Source organism: Cylas formicarius, unplaced genomic scaffold (assembly GCF_029955315.1).
Source record: "Cylas formicarius isolate icCylForm1 unplaced genomic scaffold, icCylForm1.1 PGA_scaffold_10__41_contigs__length_53128322, whole genome shotgun sequence".
NCBI lineage: Eukaryota > Metazoa > Arthropoda > Insecta > Coleoptera > Brentidae > Cylas > Cylas formicarius.
The window spans coordinates 34,250,623-34,273,802 of NW_026844214.1; the positions used below are offsets into that span (position 1 = coordinate 34,250,623).

A 23,180-nucleotide genomic window follows, 5' to 3' on the forward strand; every position below is an offset into this window, starting at 1 on the left:
TGTATTTATTAGAATCCTCGATCCTGACGCCGACGTTCCCCTGACCGACAGACACCTGAGTCAGCGAGGAGCTTGGATCAGTGTACTTTTGCTTACAATTTTTGCATCAGTCAGAGCGACCTATATACATAGATCGTTCGAGATCCTTTTCTTCAGGTGAGGCAGAATTCGAGTGCTGAAAGAAACTTCATAAAAGATGTCGATATATGAAATTATATTTCTTAAACAAGAAACGCAAGATATACAGAAATACGAAAGATCCGGTCCGTTTTTTTGACTATATGAGAATGAAAATAAAAATATTTTATTTTTAGGTTCTATTCAAATAGTTAAATTCCATATTGATGAGAATTTATTTACTCTTTTTGCTAAGAATTACCATCAATTCAAAGCGTTCTTTGAACAAATTTGATTAATTCCGTTTTTTTAATTTACGGGAAAAGCAATCTTTGCTAGACACCGTTTTTTTGTAAGATTTCAAACTTAAGTGGTTTGAGTATTTTTGGGTGATTTCACCATTATTATTAACTATTATACATTATTTGCGTAGCAACTTTTAATCAGTTTCTTAGGAAATAGTTCAGTAGGATAGAGTTGCTAATACAAAAGAGTAATTTAGTTACATTAATTAAATGTCATTACTAACAAAGTCCCTTTTAAGACAAACATCCCCTTTTTTGAAAAAAAAATTATTTAACAAAATTCACAAAACCTTTTTATTATCCACTATATAGCGCAAAAGAATTCAACCCCGTTTACAATAACCGAGGGTGTAAAGTGTATCAGTCTTGAGGTTCTGATGAAATTGCTTCTCTGTGTTCATAAGCCCAAAACCCGTGAAATTCTATTAAAATACTAACAAACGTGTCGCCTTGTCCACAAGCGAGCAAATCAGTAAGAGTAATTTTTTCTCTATCCTTTGGTCGAACCATATCAAACAGTTCATCTTTGACATCTTGGAAAGGAACTGGTTGTTCTGAACCATGAGCTTTCATTTGATCCTGGATTGCTCTGAAAATGCAAATTATCTTAAATGTTGGTTATGCTGCTACTATTAGTATTATTATTATTTTGATTGAACATAAAAATAAAATTAGGAATTTTAAATGGCAGTAAAAAATCACTGATTGGTGGATTCCCTAAAAATATTTGTTACCATATGTATCTTCTAATTTCACCCATGCGACTTGAGGAAAGTTTTTTTTTTAATAACGCTTTGTTTGGCCACTGCTTCAGAAGGCATTTGGGACAACTTACAACCAAGTCAACTTATAAACAAATTTTTAACGCTTACAACACCCAACCCAAGGCACCAGGTGGGAATCGAACCCACAACCAGGCAGGTCTAACACCTTACCAACCGAGCCATCCTCGGTCTCGAACAAGAAACTGACAGTTACCTCTTAATTTTTACTGAACCCTTGACCTTTAAAGTATTTTTAATTATTCTATAACTAATTGTGTAACTAACCAAAATTCTTCATTTAACTTTAGGATAAATTATCATTATTATTATTTAGTGCCGTAAAAAACTCTCACCGAAAAAAAAAGTTCAAGGTAAACGCATCTAGGTATCCACAATTTTTAATATCAAGGATGCGGAACAGATATCCTAGGGCTTGCGGTTCGGATCGATTTTCTAATGCTAAGACAAGATCCAAATATGTTTTATAATCCATCTCGCCTCCATATGTAAGGCAAGTTTGAAATACTCTATCCAGAAATGGTTGAGTAAGCGTTCCTGAACCATATCCAGCTAGTTCCGATTTACTAAGCATTCCATTATGGTCCCGATCCAAATTTAGGTAGTGACCTACACATAAAGTAAAACACACATACTTTATTTTCTAATTTACTGAGATAAAGTCTTAGATTTTATAACATTATAGTGCAATACTGCAGAGTCAAACAATTTGTTGGAATTATTAATATAAATATAAACATTTTTTTGATATAATAGACATTATATATATATATATATATATATATATATATATATATATATATATATATATATATATATATATATATATATATATATATATATATATATATATATATATATATATATATAATTTCACGTATTGATTCACGGATGGAAAAATGTGATGACACTATATTCCGGGATGTCATCTGTTCGCTTGTTGAACTCCGACTGGAATCCTGCTCCGAAGTGTTTTCGGACCGCGAGCATTGAAGATGCCAAGTGAGAGTTTGGCGAAACATCTGCAGGATTCCAGTCGGAGTTCAACAAGCGAACGGGATGATATCCCGGAATATAGTGTTATCATATATATTATATATATATATATATATATATATATATATATATATATATATATATATATATATATATATATATATATATATATATATATATATATATATATATATAATTTGGATCATTCCGCCTTACATGCTCAGAGCAAAAGCATCAAATCTAAAACTATGACTGAACTTTTGCCTACCATAGATTCTTAAGGCTGAAGGCGCGCTAAACCAATTTTGTTCTTGAACATCTTTACTCAAATCCTCATCTCTTAATTCTAATAAATCATCCAGAAATGAACAAGCCAAAATATCTAGAATTCTAACTCTGTTTGCTCGGACCACATCTAAGAAGAACAGAAATTTTCGTACTGCTGTACAAACATAAAAGCTATGAAACGACGTCTCGAGGCCATCTAGTTGACACAAAGTGGGCAACAATTCTGATATATAATTTTCCAATTCATTTTCTGTCAAATATCCTGCAAATCACAAGTAAATACTTACACTGATTTATTATAGAAATTTAATTTGCAATAAATGGCCATTGAAAGCTAATTCAATTTGATATGATATTATATAAAGATTTATAAGAAATAGATTTAATTACTTCACAAAAACTGAAAACTCTTTTTTTACGTTAAAATTGTGTGACTAGTTAAATGGTCTATGACAACTTCTGCATATATGAGATCTTTTACTAAGGAAATAAACTTCAGTAAAAATAGAAATGTTCCTGCTTCCTAATTTACCATACATACCTTGTCCTGTGTTATCATATAAAGAGAGACCAACTCGTGTTTGATCTAGCCACACTTTTCTCATCACATAGTTAAAAAGAGAAATAATAGACACCCTTCCTTGACAATCATCTTGTTGCAATTTTGCAAATACACTAGGCTTAAAGTAAGGTTTAACTTTTTTACCTGCTAACTGAGCAACCTTTTGAAAATCTGAATAAGATATAAGCTGTTCATCTATTAAGTTTTGATTTTGATCTAATAAAGTCCACAATTCATTTAATTCATTTCTCTCTAGCAAAGGTAAACTCTTTCTCTTTAGAAGATTGGATCGACTTTCCTCACGAAGTTTATAGCGCAAGGGTTCAGACTCTTTGGGAGTTTTACAAAAAAATTTGGGAATTCCGGCAACTTGTTCTGATTTTTTGCCCCAATTATCAAGAAAAGTATTGAAATGTTTATCTTCATTGGTTAGATCTTCTAAACTAGTGACATATTCTCCTACAACCTGCTTATTAATACAAAATATTTACAATGTTTTCAAGATCTTACCTTGAGCAATTTTTGTTTTCAGCAGAATTTTTAAATCCATATCATTAAATGAAAAGGCTTCGCTATTGTAATTTTGAATAATATCGGTCCTTTTGTGACTGCCACTAAATTAACAAAGTACCCGTTCCTAGTTGAAATTATTCCTTTTCCAAAAACACAAAATAAAACTTATCCTAGGGTATATTGTTATTATTTATAATATACCCCAGACCCCAGCACAAGTAGTCTTAGAGTATTTCTATTAGTGATGGGTTTATTCGAATAAAAATTTCCTGTTATCCGGTTTTTAAAATATCTTATGTTTTCATTTCCAGTTAATCGAATGATAAAGTTTATTAAATTTCATCTCAAAAATATGGGATCAAGCCTATTTCTCCTTAAGGCAAGGCTCAGAACCTGTATTTAAAACCACGCTCTCGGATGGAGCTAAAGTATTAGGAATACATAAATATTTCATTGCCATTTCGTTCATTTCTGGTTATTTTCATTCATCTTCAAAATAATAAATATAACTAAAATATTTACTCACATTAATTAATTTTTAATTTAACTTGCTATTAACATTTTTCAAGACTTCAAGATTAAGTTTAGATTGAGAATATTGAGATTATTTAGGTACGAGTTACGGTGCGAATATCGATTGAGTGACGCCAAATTGCGTAACGCACTGATCCAGACCCACCGAAACGAAAACGTAAAATTTAATTCGAATATATTCAAACACACACACACACGCGCACACAGATTCTTCTTTTTGTCATTTCACAAAAAGTTGGGCAAAACTACAATGATCATTTGCCAATGAGTAATAGAATAATATATCTGTTGATTGACATTATACCGCCAATTAACCCTGGCTTTATTATGGTTTGGTATTATGCATTTAATTTTTAGTTACTGATTTTCGCGGTAGATATGTAAACGAGGTGGTTCCACCGAGGTAGATAGAGGAAAAGTTTTCCAGATGAATAGATTTCCTAAAAAAAAAAATGCGAGTTTTTTAGTGGTAGTATTTGATTTAATGACGAAAAAAGAATGCTTCCAAACGGCCCTTCACTTATCCTCTAGGCCCCTCATTGTTGCAGGCACACTGTCTACTATTGTTAAGTAAACACCAGCCATTGACTTGTTACTTTTTTTTTCGAAAGTATACGCGCTTGGCAACGAAACTTATATCTTGGCAACGGTAGGTCCTAGGGGACCGCCATGGGTCCAGAAATGATCAGCATCGAAAAAAATATATTTTTTTTCTGTTCTCCGTTTCTCTGTAGACCTGGCATTAATTGGCTATATCCTTTGAACGGTTTGCTACACAGCTTTCAAATTTGGCTCCTTTTAAGCTGTGTATGAGCAACATAAAAATGGGTCCGCTCAAACCACGGATTTTCGTCTGTTTTTTGGACTTTGTTATGAAACACGATAAATGTCCGAAATTTGAAGCCATCCACTTAAAATTTGACACATATATAGAGTTTAGCTCCGTAACGAAGCCTATTAAAACTGGAGGGCCTGGGGGGTCGAGAAGTATTTTTTAAAAATTAAAAACCGCACTTGCAGGCACTTGAGAAAATAATCATGTCTTCAAGACGGTAATATGATCGAAAAAATTCTTTAACCAAACGATGCGCAATATCCGGACCAGAAACCTTTATTTCGTATGATTTTTTAAAAATGTACAGGGTACGTCGGTAATCTCCAAAAAACTGAAAATTGGTCTACCTTTGTTATGATAATTGACCATAACAAAGAAGGCTGTGATTCTGTTGACAGTTTTTTCTACATAGCTATATAGCCCGGATGGACAGCTAAAACTTTTGTATTTAAAGGTGTTCGGGATATTCCGTGCTATATTCAAAAACGTCATAAGTGACCCAAATATGTAGCTATCGATTCTAAATTTGGCAAGGAAGTAAAAGTCCCTACCCACATCTAAACAGTAGAATTTGAGCGTAATCAAGTATCACCAAATATTAAAAAAAAAATTGAAAAATTTTCTTTGAATATTTTGGCTTGAAGAAAAAAACGATTTTCTCAAAAACTATTCAATAGATTGGCAACATTTTAGATCCAGAAAATGCGGGAAATCCAGGACTATGACATTTATTACAGATATTTTTTTGGATTGTTTATATGATTTTTTAGTTATGGACAAAAATCCAAAAGACGATAAAAATCGTTCTTTTCGCTATTAATTTATCAGTCGTAAATCAAAATTCGTGAAAACTATGGCCAATTGGTTTAAACAGTGTAATAAGCCACACCGTGAGCTACAATTTTTGTACTTGTTTTCATCTGCCGCATACGCTGTTCGAGATATTTGAAAAAATCCAAATGAAAATCACAATTCCTCGCCCTCAATCGAGATGCTATGACGTCATTGATTATTACGGCGTACTGCATGGTTTCAGAAAATAAGTATTTTCTTGAACACCACTTACTCTATTGGAAAAAATTATACACCGGGAAACGTGGGAGATCCAGAGCTATCACCCTTATTTCGAACATTGTTTGAATTATATGCAGGGTGTTTCGATTTTTGCCAGAAAATGTAAAAGTTCCTTAAAATTTCCGTTTTTGTGGGTAAATTATTTTCGATAAATGAAAAACTGTTAAAGATGTGATAATTTGATTTGAACAGCTTTTTGTCGTAGTAGGGCAACTATATTATCTCATAGCTATATGGCAGAAACAATAGCTATTAGATAATATAGCGGCCCTATTGCGGTAAAAAGTGATGATTGCCGTGATTTTTCTGAAAAAATTGACTAACTTTCATAAGAACGCAAAATCAGTCTCTGAAATCCGAAAATAATTGGCAACGCCGAGTAGGATTTGCTATTGCCAGAGAATACTAACAGTTTATTACGATGTTTTTTTTGGTGGTTATGATTTTCTCCCTACCTTTTTCGTGTTTTTGTGAAAAATTTGTTTGTGGTCAAAACTCTAAGGAAAAGAATGTACCTTATGTGCAAGTTAATTTAAAATATTTAAAAGTGGTTTCTTTAGGACTCCCACTCACAAACTTGTATAATTTGTGCTTTCAATACTTGCTCCTTCACAAACCCGAGTGATTTAACAAACTGCAAGGTACACTTAAATAGCTAAATAGGAAAGATGTTTTAGTGTACAAGAATTACAGGAAATGTAAGAAAGCAATGAAGCTGTAAGTTTTACTAGAACAATCACAAGAAATATTTCTTGATAATTACAAATCGTTGTAAACCTCAATGTGGGAAAGTTTTCGTTTGTCATCATCAAACTTAGTGAAAATGAAATTGACTTTCCGTTGGTGAAAAACTACAGAAAGTATTACCACAGAAAGTGGGGAATTACCAGAATCAGTTCAGCTGCAACAGGAAGAACTTAAAATATGCACCTGCAGGATATTTTTGGGAAGTCTGAAGGCATTATACTAAATCTTCGAGAATTACCCGGAATTCTAGGCGACTATTCAAAATTTTGGGGTACTTCATTTGTAGGTCACCTACCTCCTTAGAGAGGTAAGTTAATACTGCAGTACTTACATACACAATTTGACGCTGATTAAATAGAACCAGTTCTATCAATAAAATAATAATAATAATAAAAAAAACTTGAGTAGGAAAAATATTATATGCACAACTTGGGGGAACGGATATTGATTAGTCTCCAGTTATTTTCCCAACCCTTGCTTAGGTCGACAGTTATGTCCTTGACTCGTAAGTATCACCTACCTCCATTGTGTGAATCACTATTTAGTACAAGTTGTGGGACTGATCCATATTCTCTATCCCATTTTTTTGTAGACTTGCACATATGTCTGTTTCTTAGTTTTTATATAATAATCACTTATTCAGGTAGTGTCATTCAATTTACATTTTATTTTTTAGTTTACCAAAAGATGAAATTGTCAGGAAACAATGGATAACATTGCTTGTCAAGGAGCTTCCAGGGAGGATGATAGCTTTAGAAGATCATCCATATGTGGAGGTCAGATCACTCCTTTACGCTATAGAAGCAGTGTTAAAGTCTTGATAAAGTTGGCAGCGTTTGGTAACATATTGTCAACAAGTAACAAGCAGTAACATATTGTCAAGTGCTTCTGACTTAAATTTTGTTTCGAATTTACAGTCTTTTAGGTAGATATTGTGATCAGTTGTAAATCAGGTTACCTGTTTTCTGGTCATTCTATTTTCCGATGGTATTTAACAGCCCATATTTAAAGTGCTAAATGGTACCTTTTTTTTTTCTAACCACACTGATAAAATTTATCAAATATTTCCACATTCCTCAAAAATATTTTGGCGTTTTTAGGCTTTATTTCCAAGAAGTCAACATAATTTTATTCCTAGGTAGAACTAGAGCAGAAACCAGCAGATCTTTAATCTTCAGTGGTAGTCAAAACAACATTACAAGTTATAGAGAAGCCTGGCACATAATAACCAGAGGTCATCAGTTTTTAAAAAGAACTTAAGGCACAGTAACATATTGTCAACAAGTGCTTCTGACTTAAATTTTGTTTCGAATTTACAGTTAATGAAATTTGTAGTTATTCTAACTAATAATTACCAATATTTTATTGTATTATAAATGAATATTTTTTTTATTGGTTTCATATTCTTTTTTCCAATTTTTAAAGGTGGTGATCCTCTCAAATCAAATAATATAAAAGTTCCTTGGAAAATAAAAAATAAATATTATGCTATTAAAAAATGCAGCATATATTTTTATGTAATTTCTTATTGTATTTATAAGTAACAATATAGTTTATTCTCTTTCAATAAAGGCCTTATTAAATAATTCATGTATTTATTTATACTATTCAAAACGAGTTAATAAAACACTATTTAAAATGCGATTATAATTAAAAGTAAGTCGTAGTTGTGGCACAAACCACAATCTTGTCTACAAAACCAGGATTGAGTGTGCACCTGGAAAAAAATATTTCTTAATAGGACATCTTCCTTTTAAAATTTCTCATGTCGGATTACACTTTTAAAAAATCCCGAGCATTTCTGGAAAAGTAATTTTTAGTTATCTACATTTGAATCCAGATTTCAATAAAATCTTGCTAAATTGTGAATTAATACTATTATCTGAAGCCCGGTAGACACAATGCAATTTCTACGTGTATTTAATAATTGCAGTTAAATATTTTTAACCGGAAATTTTTTGCGGTAGCCGCTATGCAATTTTTGCTAGAAAAATGTTTTTTAAATAACTAACAATAAACTACACTTTTTAGGATTTGGTAATGTTAATTCTGTTACATTTAGAGCTAATTGTTTACTGACTTGTTTTATACTAGTTTTTAAATTTTCTTGATTACATTTTCCAATACCTACAGTTTTTTAACGAAATTGTCCATTGGTACTTTTGGTAATTATATATTTGCGAGGCAATCTCCAACATTTTTTCCACTTAGATGTTTCCAGTGCGATATTTAGTACATCAAAGTTATATTTACACTTTTAGAGTCACATTTGGTGAATTCGACTGTATTTACATTTTCAATGAAGGTTAAACCAGTAAATTTATAACAACAAAATACCTGGTATCGTGTCTGTTAAGCTTAAAGCCGAATTACTTACAAAATTAAAGACGCCAATCCGTGTGCTGTAATTCAGTATAATGCACTTGTGGCTAATTTTTTTAACAACGCTTTTCACACCTTAGTTTCTTTTTTGCCTGAAAATTTAATAGCATTTCGACATATTTTAAGAAAATACTGCCGTAAAAATGCAGCATCCAAACATTAAAGACCTGTCAGCAGCCATGCTGGTTGTTGGAAGCCGCAAGGCGCAAGGACTTCCTATATTATTAGCATAGGCAGGGCCTATATATGTCTAGTAGCTAGATGGGTACAAACCCTTGGTCACTCAAAAGGTTTCCTATTTTTGTAAACTGAGACCTATGCGTTGGATTAGACACTGTATCAAACGCCTTTTGTAGGTCAAGAAAAACAGCAGCACACTTATTGCCACCGTCCAGATTGTTAATGATTTCGGTAGTGAGCTCCACTATTGCTAACTATGCTATGCTAGATTCGATGTCATATAATAAGAGACTAGATATAAGAATTCTTTAAATTCTTATTTAGGAATCTCGTAATTAAATTAGTCTCTATCCTAACATTTTCATCATCAATACCAATGTTATCCAAAATTTCAATTTCACTTGCAAACACTTGGGACTTGAGAGTAATCAAAATAGATTTGTAAATCTTTTGACTAGGGAGTTTAGTTACTTATTTAATATTTATGAAAAGTTTGGTTACACCCCCAGAAACTGCAGATCCCTTTAGCTCCATAATGACCATATTATTCGATAGCAATTCAGCTTCCTTTTTCTCAGAATGGATCTTTTTATTAACTCATTTTCTTTTACCAACAGTCTGTTTTCTGCTACGATATTGTTGAGATTTTCTCTTATTTCTTCCATTCTTCCATTCCCGGTGCACGACTTACAGTTGAGACTTCTGAATATAGATCATCATTATACGATACGCATCCCACGAATTGATTTGTTTTTGTTTTGCGTTTAGGAGCGGCTAAATCAGAATTTACGGGTCATTATTTAATTGGTCCGTTTTGAATATTTACGTATCATTATCACGGCCAATCAGAATCGATGCCAATTGGTAAACCTAGTGTGAAGATTCGTTTTTCCCTGTTGAAACAATGTACTTAATTAATAACCGATTCTTCCATCAATAAAACACAACGCACCGATGACGCTTTCTATTTTCTATTATCTATGCCAATGACGCACTTTTCATCCACAGACCAAAAATGTATATTTCATCAATACTGTCATGTGACATAGATCTCAGTTTCTATTGGTTGCTTTACGGAAGTGACGCTTACAGATCAACCACGCATTCTCGGTGCGCAGTCCCTTTTGCTTAATCAATTTTCTTTGTAGGTGTTTAGTGTAATGGAGGTATTTTATGTTCATGAAATTATTTAGTGTCCTGACTTTTCTGATGTTTAATAAGCCATTATGACTTTATTTAACGCGCAGTTGTTAACAAAAACTATAAACTTTCACGGTCAGCAAATTCAAAAACTGTGGGAAAGTGAATACGGTGAACATGACTTGGTCAGAAGAAATATTAAGGACCTGAATTTTCACGTTTATGGGCAACGTCAAAAGAGTTTATCATTCCAGGATCGAGGTAAACGTTTAAAATTGCAGCAATTTATAGTAAAAAAAGCAGATTTAATATTTACCATGTTACCATCGCCTCCCAAGCTTAGTAGCGACCTTGAAGTCACAGAAGACATGTATGCAATTACACCGCCATTTGAAATATATGTTAATGCTGAACGCCAAAAACGATTACAGTTTTTTACAGAAAATGTTAAGATAGGTGATTTAATTTTGGGAACAATTGTTAGCAAGCAACAATCTGGAATGATGCTAAAAGTTCTTTGTACTACAGGAAATGATGGTATCAAATATGCAGCAGATATTAATATTAAAGCTTTTTGTCCAGTTGCTAATGTTATTCCTGCTGTTGATAAAAAGGGTGTTTCACGAAGTTATATGATGAATGACTATGTTTGTTGTGAGGTATTGGAGGTGATTGCTGACACAGACAAAATGGTATGTGGTATGAAAGGAGTTACCAGAAAACCTGGTGAGAGTGATCCGCACCCACCTTTGGGTCTTATCAGCACCGATGATTTTCCTTTGGTTTATAAAAAATCACTTGATCACAAGAATGAAAGTTTCGACTCTGTATTAGAAAAGAGTATTGGTTTTAATAATCCCAACAACATACAATTCTTATCAGAACACATGGGTGTCTCTGACCACATTTCAATAATGAATGGATTAAAATCTCGGTTTCCAGAAAATGAGTATGCTGTTGAATTACGTCAAATTCAAGCAAGTAAATGGGCTTACCGTAATGTAGCTGATGGAATAGACCATTTTAAAGCTGGCAAACATGTAGAAGCATTTCAATGTCTTAATAAAGCCCTTAATATTGATCCCAGGAATGTGGAAGGTTTAGTTGCTCGTGGTGCATTATATGCCAATAGTGGAAATTTCCAAAAAGCTATTGAAGATTTTGAAACAGCTTTAAAGTTAAATCCCAGCCATGCTAATGCACGTAAATACATGGGAGAAACTCTGGTTGCATTAGGAAGAAGCTATGAGGAAGAAAATAATATAGAAGAAGCTCGGAAGGCCTATCAAAGCTGCTTGAGTATCATTCCTTATCATGAAGAAGCAAAGAATTCCCTGGAATTTCTGAAGAACAAAGAAAAGCAAGCCAGCAAAAACTTGATAGAACCAGGCGAGTTGTTACTTCCCAACTTACCATCTGTTTCAAAACAAACTACCAATGTAAATGATGCATTGAAGCAACTTTTGAAAGATGAAGAGGCAGAAAAGAAAGAGAAAAAGAAGAAAAAGAAAACCAAAAAACGTAAAAATAAGAGGCATTCAAGTTCTAGCTCTAGCTCAAGCTCCTCAGGTAGCGGTGATAGCTCTTCTAGTTCTTCTAGCAGTAGCAGTGAATCTTCATCCTCGAGCGGTGATTCTGAGTTTAAAAAGCGGAAGAAACATCGTTCACGTTCCCACCGCCGTGAAAAACATGAAAATTCTTTAAGTCCTTTAAGCAAACGAATGGCAATGATGGATGCCCAGTCCCAGGATGCGAACAATTTCAATTTCAATAAACCAGCGTCTAGTGCATTTGATTTTAGTTTTGAAGAACCTCAGAAACCGAAACCAATAGCTGAATTGGACTATGAAAATAAGGTTAAGACATTTCTATTGGAGACGAAGGATGATTCAGATTATGAGGCAAAAGTACGGAAGTTCCTAGAAGAAAGTGCAAAATGGAAGAAGGGTAAATCAGATGATAAGAAGAAGAAGAAAAAGAAGGACAAGAAAGTTAAAAAGGAAAGCAAAAAAAAGAAGAGGAAGGAAAAAGAAAAACTGAAACGGAAATCTTTAGATTTGGACTTGGATGACCATAAGAAACTTCGAGATGCTATTAAAAAAGAACTCAGTAAAGAGAAGAAAAAGAAACATAGCATTCACTCAGATGATGAAGAATACTTTTTAAAGTCTGGGTATTCAAAAAGATTTATTGAAAGTCTACCTGATTTAGAAGAGCTTGAATCCAAATTGAATGCATATTATGCATTGGAAAAAGAAAGTAAAAGAAGTGAAATAAGCGAATCACCCAAACATTCAATGTTGGATTCGCCATCTCCAACAAGAGAACAAAAAGCAAGGCAAGCAGTGGCTGAGGCAGCAGCTTCTGCTGGTAAATGGAAAATGCATATTGGACCGCCATCCCAGGCAGCTTCTCGATTTAAGAAAAAACAATCAGAAAGACCTCCCTCTCCTGAGTGGCATTCAGAGTCTGCTCCAGAAAAGATGAAATTGAAAAATAGCAATACTGGTTCAAGTAGTTTTGATGAACCCTCTTCCTCCAAACGAACCCCACTGCCTCCACCGCAACCAGCAGAAAAGGCAGTAAGTGTACGCAAGCAAATGGCTATGAAGGAACCTCCACCAAAAAGATCAGATTCTCCAAAGAAAATGAAGCCAATGGCAGTACCACCGTTACCGCCGGGTCCAAAAATTCCACAAGGACAAGTAGTTTTAGACAAATTCGGCAATTTTAGATTGATGACACCTCCAGAAATGAAGAAAAGTCATGACTTAGGCCAATTACTGGCAGGACGACGCCCGCCCGAGCCTCCTGGTAGACCCCGTTCAGATAGCCGATCTCCAAAGCGCAGAAGCCGTTCTCGATCCAAATTTAGCAGATCTCGTAGTACGAGTATGTCCAGAAGTCGATCGAGAAGCTATAATTCCAGGTCTCGCAGTTACTATTCACGCAGTCGTTCACGCTCTGGTTCATATTATTCTAGAAGTCGCTCTAGGTCACGCAGTTATTCGGGAGAACGAAGATTTAGGAGACGAGGTGGATTCCGTGGAGGTAAATATTTTTCTGGTAATTTGTTAGAAATAAAAAAAGTGATATTCTATCTGTTTGAAAGTGTTTTAAAACAACCTTGGAAAGATAATATCAAATGCCAAAAAAAACAGTAAAACCTAACTAATCGGGATTTAAAAAAGAGGCCCCCATAAGATTTTTTTTGTATTAAAGTGTGGCTCCCCACATATCTTGTTTATCTTGGTAAAATATCAAATTTATTTTCAAAAAATTTTTTTGTTATAAAAATATCAAGAACTGTATCAAGAAACAAATTACAAAAGTGCAAAAGTTCCTTGCTTTTTCTCAAGATACATCAGAGCAACATCAATTTAAAAAATAATTTTGTTTTAAACTCTTATTAACAAAACAATGGATTGGGAAGGTTTTCACGAGAAAAAATAGTAAGCAGGTATTAATAAAACTCACCTACAATTAGCTTAATTATTAGTTCATTTTACCATATTAACGACAGTTTTAATCAAATTGTAAAAGCTGCAAACTTCAGATTGACTAAAACTATGCTGCTATAGTACTTACTTTTGCTATTAAACTATTTTATTAAATCTGGGTAAAAATATATAATAATAATATTATTATAACTTTGTTGATAATGAAATGTTTACTATTTGATGATTGATTTGGGAAAAAAAGAATGACTATACATTTTGATTAATTTTTACTCAAATACAGTTTTTGAATTTTGTATTGTGTGATTGCGTTGACGTCAATTGCAGTGCTTATTGTGGTCTGAATTGTTCTCGATTGGTGAAACTTTTCTGTTATACAAATGGAATTCACACTGCGTAAAGATACATTTTTCATACTTTACCGTAAAGATACATTTTTCATACATTACCCAAAGTTTATTCAATCTCGGTTATTCAATTAGTAACGCAGATGTGCTAGAACAAAATAGAATTAAAACTATTGGCTTTATGATTTCTAGTTGTGTATTGGTATCTTAGCTTCTGGTGATGTGTTTTTAACATGCAAAAAAATACTATACCTATTCAGGTATGTTATTTTTGATAGAAGTGATAGAAGTTTCAGTATTTGGAAAATACTGGGAAAGTTTGTGATTATAAGTAAGGAGCGGAAAATGCAGATATGCATTTTTATTATATGAAAAATTATGAATATTAATGTTATTGTATATAAACTCAGAATCATTTCTTTATAATTAAACCTGCTCTTCCAAAATTATATAATTTTTTATCTATTCCATAGAATATTTGAATAAATATAAGTGATACAAAAAAAAATCTTCAAAGTTTTTTTTTTTGATTTTTATTTAATCCTTAGCAAATTCAAAACATAAGTCTTTCAGTGACAATAACAAACAATATTATTTGCGATTATAAAACAATTAATAATTTAACAATACCATTGATACATTCTGATATTAGCAACTTGCACAACATACAATTCGTAAATTTACAAACTATTCTTCACAGTTATTTACAGTTTGCTTGTAAGTGACATCAACTATCTTTACGTACAGTTGACTCGTCCTGTAAGTTAAATTTACAATATTTTGTGAAAAATTATCCTAAATTGGAGATAGCTGGTTTTTTAAGTGATATATTAGCTCCAATAAATGCCTGACATAAGTCCTCATTGAACTGGGGATGTTCGCTGTTTTTTGGTTTTCTTCAATATAATTTTAAATTGCTGTTTTATTGATTTGACATCCACAATCAATTTTTGATCTGCATGAATCTTTACAATTCAAAAAAGGATTTTTACATTTAAAAAAAAACAATTTTAATAAAATGTTCCCTATTTCCTACAAATAAAATATTTTAGTTGAAAACTTAACATTAGCTATAATATAATTTACTTTATCAAAGGCACGGTGTTGTCGAAACAATTGTCTTGTCAAAATATATAATTTCATGAAAATCTGAACTTTTGGTTCTTATTTATTTTGATATAGAAGTTAGTTTTCGGCATTTTAACAAGCACTGGACAGACAGAACCAGACACAATTCAGTTCAACAAGGCAAGGAAGTAAACGATACCAAAGAGATTAGAAATTGCAACCCTTTTGAACTATCGGATTCTGTTTGCAATATCGTTTCAATAATTTAACAAAGAACCTTTTGCTTTTACTGGGAATACCCTATTATGTAGGTTTATCCTGGATAATTATATGAAGTTCTTCATATATAAGAAAGCAGTAAAGTACAGTCAAGGAGGGTCGGACAGGGTCTTTATTTGGCAATAAAATGCAATAACTTCCCTAGTATTAAAAAAAATGCATGTTTTGTACAAAGCAGACAAAAAAATGCACTTTGCATTTTCTCCGCTCCTTAATTATATTACATTTATTTAATTTCGTGGGTTACTAAACTGAACATTAAAATAAATCCAGCTGGCTTTCTTTCGTTCAATTGTCTGAATACTGTTACAGGCAACGTACACTGCGTATATAATTGCCAAAATAATAGAAAAAGTACATTTTTAATACATGATAATTTTAATTCTCAAAAAATAACATGTAACCTGAATATAATACAAATTTTATGTCATCTTTATGACGCGACTCATTGCTGGTATATAGAACTAAGAATTGATTGCGTGGATGAGATTTTTTAAACTATACCTAATTTACCTATCTGCTACTAACTTTTGATAGCACACAATATTTTTCTGTTCATAATCTGTTATTTAATTTGTAGCGCTATGCATTTTATGTGCAGTGTTTCTGAAAAAATATGTCGGAATATTTCCAATTTTTCCTTATACATCATATAAACTGAAGACCATTTTGTTACTATGGTAGTTTAATTGCAATAAAGGAACATTTTATTTGCACTCGTGTCCAGGAAGATTCTGTTCCTACTATAGTAGGAAGAATTTTATTGCTTTGATGCAGAGAGCTAAACATGAACACCAAATGTAAGTTTTAATCCAACACACACCTAATCCTAAACTCCTTTTCAACATCCATGTTTTGATTGCGGTTTCATTTTATCCTTAAAAAAGATATGCTTATGCTTTTAGAGAACTGAATGTAATAACATTTTGAAATATTAAGGGACATTTGTCAGTGACAAATTAATATAAAGCAGGTTGATCAAAGAATGCATGATTTGTAAGAGTATAGGTTGTGAAAAATAAATATTTTGGAGCCTTTCCTGATGAGTAAATAGGTAAGATTTCATGTATTAAAAATTTACCCAGATGAATTAGATAAGCAGGTGTCGAAAATAAATTTATTTAGGTTATTTCTAAATCGTTTTATCAGTTTCTTGCATCTTTTAATTTTGATTTAGCAATTTCCTCATTTTCGCAAACGGTGCAGAATTCAGAAAATGATGAAAATAAATGAGCATTGTCTGTTTGAAAAACAAATAATGTGGCGACGTTAAACTGCTATTTTATTCTCGGCAGTAAGTTGGTTATTGCTAATATATGGTTAAAGGATGCAAAATACTTAATCCAAATAAATTCAGAGGGAATAAATTTAAAACGTAAAAAGATTGAAAGATTTCGCTGTTTGCTGATGTTTATAAAATATTTACATCCAAGTTTTAGCCGTGCGATTTTATTGTCACATCATATTGATAAATTTAAAAGTTGAAACCAAGGTCCGAAAACTGCGGCAACAGAAATTCTGAGATTGCACCTATGGACATCGTTGTTAACCTGGATAATTTTTATGGCTTGCATAATATTTGCCAACTGGAGATTTCTAACAGACAAATGATTAAGAGCTTGTTACAGGTACTGAAAGAATTTGACAGTAAGTGTAAGCCTATGCTTTTGGAGCTGACCTAAGTGCTAAGAAATTTTAGTTATTTTGTGTAATTGTTATAAACTCTTATGAAATAGAGTTTCGTTGATAGGTAATCGTTATGATAGAGGAACATATTACAAGCCGAGATATCCAAATCCAAGACACAACGACCAGCGCGGCAGAGGACGTGGTGGATATTACAACAGAGATTCAAGATATGATAGGGACTACAGAGGAAGAGGTAGACCATATCCCTACAATAATAGGGGTCGAAGACCGCCAAGAGGCCGATTTGGCGGTAGAGGCGGTTATCGTGAATATAGAGATAGAAGATATGATAGAAGTCGTTCAAGAGATCGCAGCAGATCTTTCAGTAGATCACCTGAAAGGTATGTTAAACTTCTGGTATAATGGCACACGTGAAAATCGTATTCCCCCAACTCTCTTTTTTTTTTCTCATATTAATAACATTTTACGTTTTTACAGATCCGATGACGAAACTGCAAAGAAAAACAGAGCAGTGAGTAAAGAGAAACTCAACAAATATTCCGATGGAGCGCAAGCAGACTTAGGACAACCGGTGAGGCATGATGGGCCACTTTCTGAGGGTGAAGATCGAGACGATTATAATACAAATAATGATGGTAAGGTAGTGGATAAGGATACTTTTGCTGGTAAATGGGCCGACAAGGAAGATACTAACCAGAATAAAGAACCTTCTCCTCCCGGCAGTCGAGATATCTCAGACGAAGTAAAAGTTTGAGTAATTATTAAATTTTGAATAAAAACTAGGTAGTTTTAAAAATGTTTAGTTTAAGGTCAGTTTATTCATACCCTTTAGTTCTGCTTCTTGTATCACCTCATTTCGAAGATGGTTTAATAAACGCTTAGTGGTTAAAATGAATAGTTGGGTTTTATTTACTGTGAATCTTTCTTGCAACAAGCACAGTTTAGATATAGAAGGCATGCATAGTTCGGTACTTTCTAATAATAATCGTTTTTGCAAAACAGGTTATTCGAATTATGTATGTCATAGTTTGTTAAGCATTGTAAACTACTCGCTCAAATGAGGCCCCAACTGAGTGAGTGATTAACAAGCGCTCTTTCCATGACCATTACTTAAATAAGATTTTTTTATATGCATTTTTGCAAAGTTATCTAACAACTATCAATTCCAATATCTACTGATTTCATAAACTGAGCATTTTTAAACTGCAAAAAATTGATCCAGTTTTAATGAAATTATACTAAACAGAGTTTTATTGAAAACGTGCAGATCTTAATTAATCAATGAAAACATTACTATTAAACGACAGGTAGAATCTTGAATAACTATACTATAAACTTTAGGAAGCCTTAAGATATATTACATATCATATGAAACCTAATTACTTATACTGCAGATGTTTCGTTCGCCCAGCGACGTTGTCGGATTGTGCTAAAGCCTTTTATTTTCCAAGTTGCCCAGTTAGTTTCCCCTAAGCAACACATGTATTGTATCAGAATGATATTTTGAGTCACGAAAAATAAAGGTTCAATTATTGTGTTCTGAAACGGGCAATTAACAAAAATATTTTCTTCAAATTAGCAATTAGATTATTATTATTGGGGTGAGGCAGCTATGGGACCATTAGTTCCCACTAAGCCATATCACTTAACAGTAGTCCATCGGTGAATGACAACCCATCCAGGTAACTTTCTATGCAAGAATATATGATGAATACAAAAATTTTCTTTTATAAACTCTACGGTCATACCATTAACTGATTTACATTTAAGTGTAAAAAGTAAGAATTTAATTCAAGTGTCAGTTCGGAGTTATATTCAAATAGCACCACATATAATGTTGACTTCAAAAGATCAACTCCGTGAGTATTGAAAAACAACATCATACAGACCATTATCTATGTGGATCAATAGAATCGCTTTTAACTTTTAGCAGAAATCACCAATAGATCCCATCACCAAGTAAAGAGCAAAACAATCAGTAATTAACTGAACAGGTATTTTATTTGCTTTTTCCTTTCATTTCTAGAATGCTTAAAACTATCTAACTGATTTCACAAGTACTAAAAGTAAGGAACTATAAAAGGGAAGAAAATTACGCCGTTAAAGCAGCAGATAGACCAATACATTTTATTACCAACTCGCCACTGAAAGAACAAGACAATCAGATATTAACTGAAGAGGTATTTCAATTGTTTTTTTTTTTTTTCATTCAGAATGCTTAATAATAAAATTTTATAAGAACCAAGAGTAATGAACATAAAAGGAAAGAGAATGACTCCCTTAAAGCGGCATGTATTACCAATACATCCCATTACCACCTCACAAACAAAAGAACAAAACATTTAGTTATTCACTGGGGAGATATTTTATTTGCTTTTTTTTTCGAGAATGCTTATTAATTAAACTTTCTAGCTGATCTCAAAAGAACTAAGACTAAAGTAATATAAAAGGAATGAAAATGACCCCGTTAAAGCAGCACATATACCAATACCAACTCATAAACAAAAGAACAAAACAATCAGCCATTAACTGCAGATGTATTTTATATGCAATTTTTTCATTTTTTGAATGCTCTTTAATAAAACTATCTAACTGATTTCTCAAGAACTAAGGGTAAAGTAATATAAATGGAAAGAAAATGACCCCGTTAAAGCACCGGATATACTGATACATCCTATTACCAACTCACCAACGAAGGAACAAAAAAATCAGAAATTAACTGAAGAGATATTTTATTTGCTTTTTTTATTTATAGAAAGAATGCTTATTAATAAAATTATCTGATTCCACAAGAACGACCACACAGTAACGACCTGTGCTATGCTAAAATTCCTTCTTCTGTTAGAGAAAGACTCGCAATTTGGAGAAACCAAAGCAATTACGTTTATGCAGTGACACCCTTGCTTTACACATATACATCGATGTGTTGAGCGTAGATTGCTATAACAAATTAACGAAAAATATTAACATAAATGCGGATTATAATATAAAATATAAATATTTAATAGAAAAAGGGTATGCGATATTCAGTTTTTAAAATTAGAGACTTATATTAAAGAATATAACCATTTAGAACAGGAAGCCTTACGATTTATGATTATTAAAACGTATTTCAAATCGTGGTTATACTCAGCATATATTGTTTTCCTTTTAGTTTTATGATTGAATGTATTTGAAATAACCTTATAAACCTTTTTGTTGTCAAATTTTAAGTAATTAAAATAAATGTGATAAAATTTTTACATACTGCTTTATAATAGTTTCCTTCTAATCTATACCGGTTGTCTCAGTAAGGGAAACAATGTAGGGTATTGAGGAAAATGCTGGAAATTATTTTTGAGGTTCTGAAATGGTTACCAGGGAGAATTTTCTGAAAAAAAGCAAAGAAATATTTTTTTTATCATTTGATAGTCAAATAAGAGCACAACAACCTAGTGAAACTTGCATCTTTTTCTAACCAAAGTATGGTATTTAGTCGTAAACATTTGCGCGAAACAGGACGATTTTTTAAAATTAGAATACTATAATCTTAATTTTTTTATTTCGAATATTATGATGAATCAATGAAGCTACTTTTACGAGCAATGGAGGGGTTACTTTGCATAATATTCATAATTATGAATTGCTTATTGCATACTATGCATTATCGCCAGTGAATCTTCATTGGATGCGTGAAACGAATTATCAAAATCGGTGGAGTGTGATACTTTGGGTGATCCAATTATGGCACCATTATTTTCTAATGGTCAAATTTATTTGAACTTTATATGAGACTACTTGCCGATTTTATTAGAAAACGTCCCTTTACAAACGAGAAGAAATATGACTATATATGACTACAACACTACGGATGTCTCGCACACTCTTCGCACGATGGAATTTTTTAGACCAGACTTATCCAAAGCGTTGGATAGGAAGAATCAATTTGTTTCTATAGCTTGTCAGATCTCCAGACCTCACTGTGCTGGGCTTTACCTCTGAGGTAGAATAAAAGATTTTGTTTATCAAACTCGCCCTGGTCACCCTGAAAATACTTTTGATCCTATCCGAAATGCTGTGCCCAACCTTTCGAGAGCTGAAATTACTGCACCAGTATTAAATGCTCGACGGACGCAGGATAAATTCCTACATAGAAAGTGGGATTTTGAACATTTCGTTTTGAACTTGTATAGTAGGATATATGAACGATTATGCAACAAGTGTGGTAAACATTTTTGCAAAACTACACGAATACATTCACTGGCATGATCGTCAGAATTAGACAAACGTCAAAATTCAGGCCGTGCGGTAAATCTCCGAAACTCGTGCATTAATATCCCGGAACTGTCCGAAGTGGGTCGGAACCGTTGGAAACGGAATGGAGTGGAAGAAAGTATATTATGCAACAAGTGCGGTAAACGGCATTTGACTCACGAATTTATTTGACACGAGCGCAGCGGAGTGAGTTAAAAAGTTTACCGAACGTGTTGCGTACTATACATTTTCTACGACCGTTAGTATTTGGGTACATTTTCGCAAAACAACACGAATACATTCACTGATATTATTATCAGAATTGACAAACGTCAAAATTCAAAGCGTGGGAAATATCTCCGAAAACATCCGATTGTTACCAAACCCGTGCAGTAAAATCCCGGAAATGTCCGAAGTGGCTGGGATTCATGGGAAACGAAACTGACGTGGTAAAGTTACGTTTCCCGCACGCTAGATCGGTGGGTAATTAGGTATTTTACAGACGGGAGTGGAAAAAAAACTTTACCGAACTTGTTGCGTACTATACTTTTTCTACGACCGTTTAGTTTGGGTACTTTTTCGCAAAACCAACACAAATACATTCACTGACATGACCGTCAGAATAAACAAACGTCAAAATTCAAAACGTGGGAAATATCTCCGAAAACATCCGATTGCTCCCAAACCCGTGCGCTAAAATCCCGGAAAAGTCCGAAGTGGCTCCGATCCGTGGGAAACGAAATTGACGTGGTAAAGTGACGCCTCCCACACACTAGATCGATGGGTAATTAGGTATTTTACAGACGGGAGTAGAAAAAGACACTGAGTTGCGATTTTCACTGGGTCGTTGAGCTCTTTTTTAACCATCTAATGAATGTTAGTAGACAGTGTTCGAAGTGTTTTCGGAGCGCGAGCATTGAAGATGCCAAGTGGGATTTTGGCGAAACGTCTGCAGGATTCCAGTCGGAGTTCAACAAGCGAACGGATGATATCCCGGAATATAGTGTCATCACATTTTTCGATCCGTGAATCAATACGTGAATATATATATATATATATATATATATATATATATATATATATATATATATATATATATATATATATATATATATATATATATATATATATATATATATATATATATATATATATATATATATATATATATATATATTTCTTGGGGTTTTTATGAATTTTCCTAAATAAACTTATAACTTATTTATTGGCCGCGGGTACAGCACCAAGAAGTTATTTTTCTCCTTTTCTCCGCGCTTGAGCTTAACTGGTCAGCTGTACCCGCCAGCGCCCTTAAATCGGTCGCTCTCATCTTGTGGTTCAAAAAGTGCCGTTGAACGCATCAGGTCATGCGTGTGGTGATCAATAAATTTCCTCATCACGCGACGCCCAGCGAACGCAGCACGGGCCGGCCCCTCCGGAAAGAAGACCAAAAGCAAGGTAGGGTCAGTTAAGTTCCGTAATCAAAAATCTTTTGATCCTGTCTCGAGTAATTTTTGCGGCTTCTTGCTGTGCCAGCTGCGACCAAAGTCCGTTTCCTAGCAAACAAATAGTCCTTCGGAACCCGATTAAAACTTTTATCCCATTATTATGCAATCAATATCCTCATTTTCAAATTCACGATTACGTGCTTTGTTTTGCGAAAAATTCGTTTATTCGTTTACTTTTTCTT

General features: G+C 33.1%; 2 protein-coding genes and 1 long non-coding RNA gene across 8 annotated transcripts; 1 reads left to right on the forward strand and 2 right to left on the reverse strand.

The window, feature by feature from the left end:
* Window positions 1-702: 702 nt before the first annotated feature.
* LOC132708312 (serine/threonine-protein phosphatase 2A regulatory subunit B'' subunit gamma-like) lies at window positions 703-4,049 on the reverse strand. The gene is made up of 5 exons (XM_060680573.1): window positions 3,561-4,049; window positions 3,030-3,509; window positions 2,469-2,750; window positions 1,540-1,813; window positions 703-1,011 (listed from the first exon to the last, which is right to left on the reverse strand). The coding sequence occupies exons 1-5, from the start codon at window positions 3,598-3,600 to the stop codon at window positions 783-785; spliced, it is 1,305 nt and encodes a 434-aa protein (XP_060536556.1). The 5' UTR covers window positions 3,601-4,049; the 3' UTR covers window positions 703-782.
* Window positions 4,050-8,328: 4,279 nt separating this feature from the next.
* On the reverse strand, window positions 8,329-10,422 carry LOC132708313 (uncharacterized). The gene is made up of 2 exons (XR_009619895.1): window positions 10,268-10,422; window positions 8,329-10,208 (listed from the first exon to the last, which is right to left on the reverse strand). It is a non-coding gene; the product is annotated as an uncharacterized LOC132708313 (long non-coding RNA).
* Window position 10,423: 1 nt separating this feature from the next.
* LOC132708311 (tetratricopeptide repeat protein 14 homolog) lies at window positions 10,424-18,152 on the forward strand. 6 transcript variants are annotated; one of them, XM_060680570.1, is made up of 4 exons: window positions 10,426-13,384; window positions 13,439-13,506; window positions 17,358-17,637; window positions 17,735-18,152. In XM_060680570.1, the coding sequence occupies exons 1-4, from the start codon at window positions 10,542-10,544 to the stop codon at window positions 18,009-18,011; spliced, it is 3,468 nt and encodes a 1,155-aa protein (XP_060536553.1). In that variant the 5' UTR covers window positions 10,426-10,541; the 3' UTR covers window positions 18,012-18,152. The 6 variants fall into 6 exon arrangements, 3 of the variants coding, with proteins under 3 accessions (XP_060536554.1, XP_060536553.1, XP_060536552.1); XR_009619894.1 differs by lacking the exon at window positions 17,735-18,152 and adding an exon at window positions 16,188-16,407 and having other exon boundaries at window positions 10,424-13,506; window positions 16,513-17,500; XM_060680571.1 differs by lacking the exon at window positions 17,735-18,152 and having other exon boundaries at window positions 10,424-13,384; window positions 16,188-17,500.
* The last annotated feature ends 5,028 nt before the right edge of the window (window positions 18,153-23,180 follow it).

Bases quoted from the DNA above. Each gene is read 5' to 3' on its own strand.
- LOC132708311 (XM_060680569.1), top strand. From the start codon at position 10,542: ATGACTTTATTTAACGCGCAGTTGTTAACAAAAACTATAAACTTTCAC. The intron at 13,507-17,357 runs GTAAATATTTTT...TTTCGTTGATAG, and splicing joins ACGAGGTGGATTCCGTGGAG to GTAATCGTTATGATAGAGGA. The intron at 17,638-17,734 runs GTATGTTAAACT...ACGTTTTTACAG, and splicing joins TTCAGTAGATCACCTGAAAG to ATCCGATGACGAAACTGCAA.
- LOC132708312 (XM_060680573.1), bottom strand. From the start codon at position 3,600: ATGGATTTAAAAATTCTGCTGAAAACAAAAATTGCTCAAG. The intron at 3,510-3,560 runs GTAAGATCTTGA...AGCAGGTTGTAG, and splicing joins GAAAACAAAAATTGCTCAAG to GAGAATATGTCACTAGTTTA. The intron at 2,751-3,029 runs GTATGTATGGTA...TGTGATTTGCAG, and splicing joins ATATGATAACACAGGACAAG to GATATTTGACAGAAAATGAA.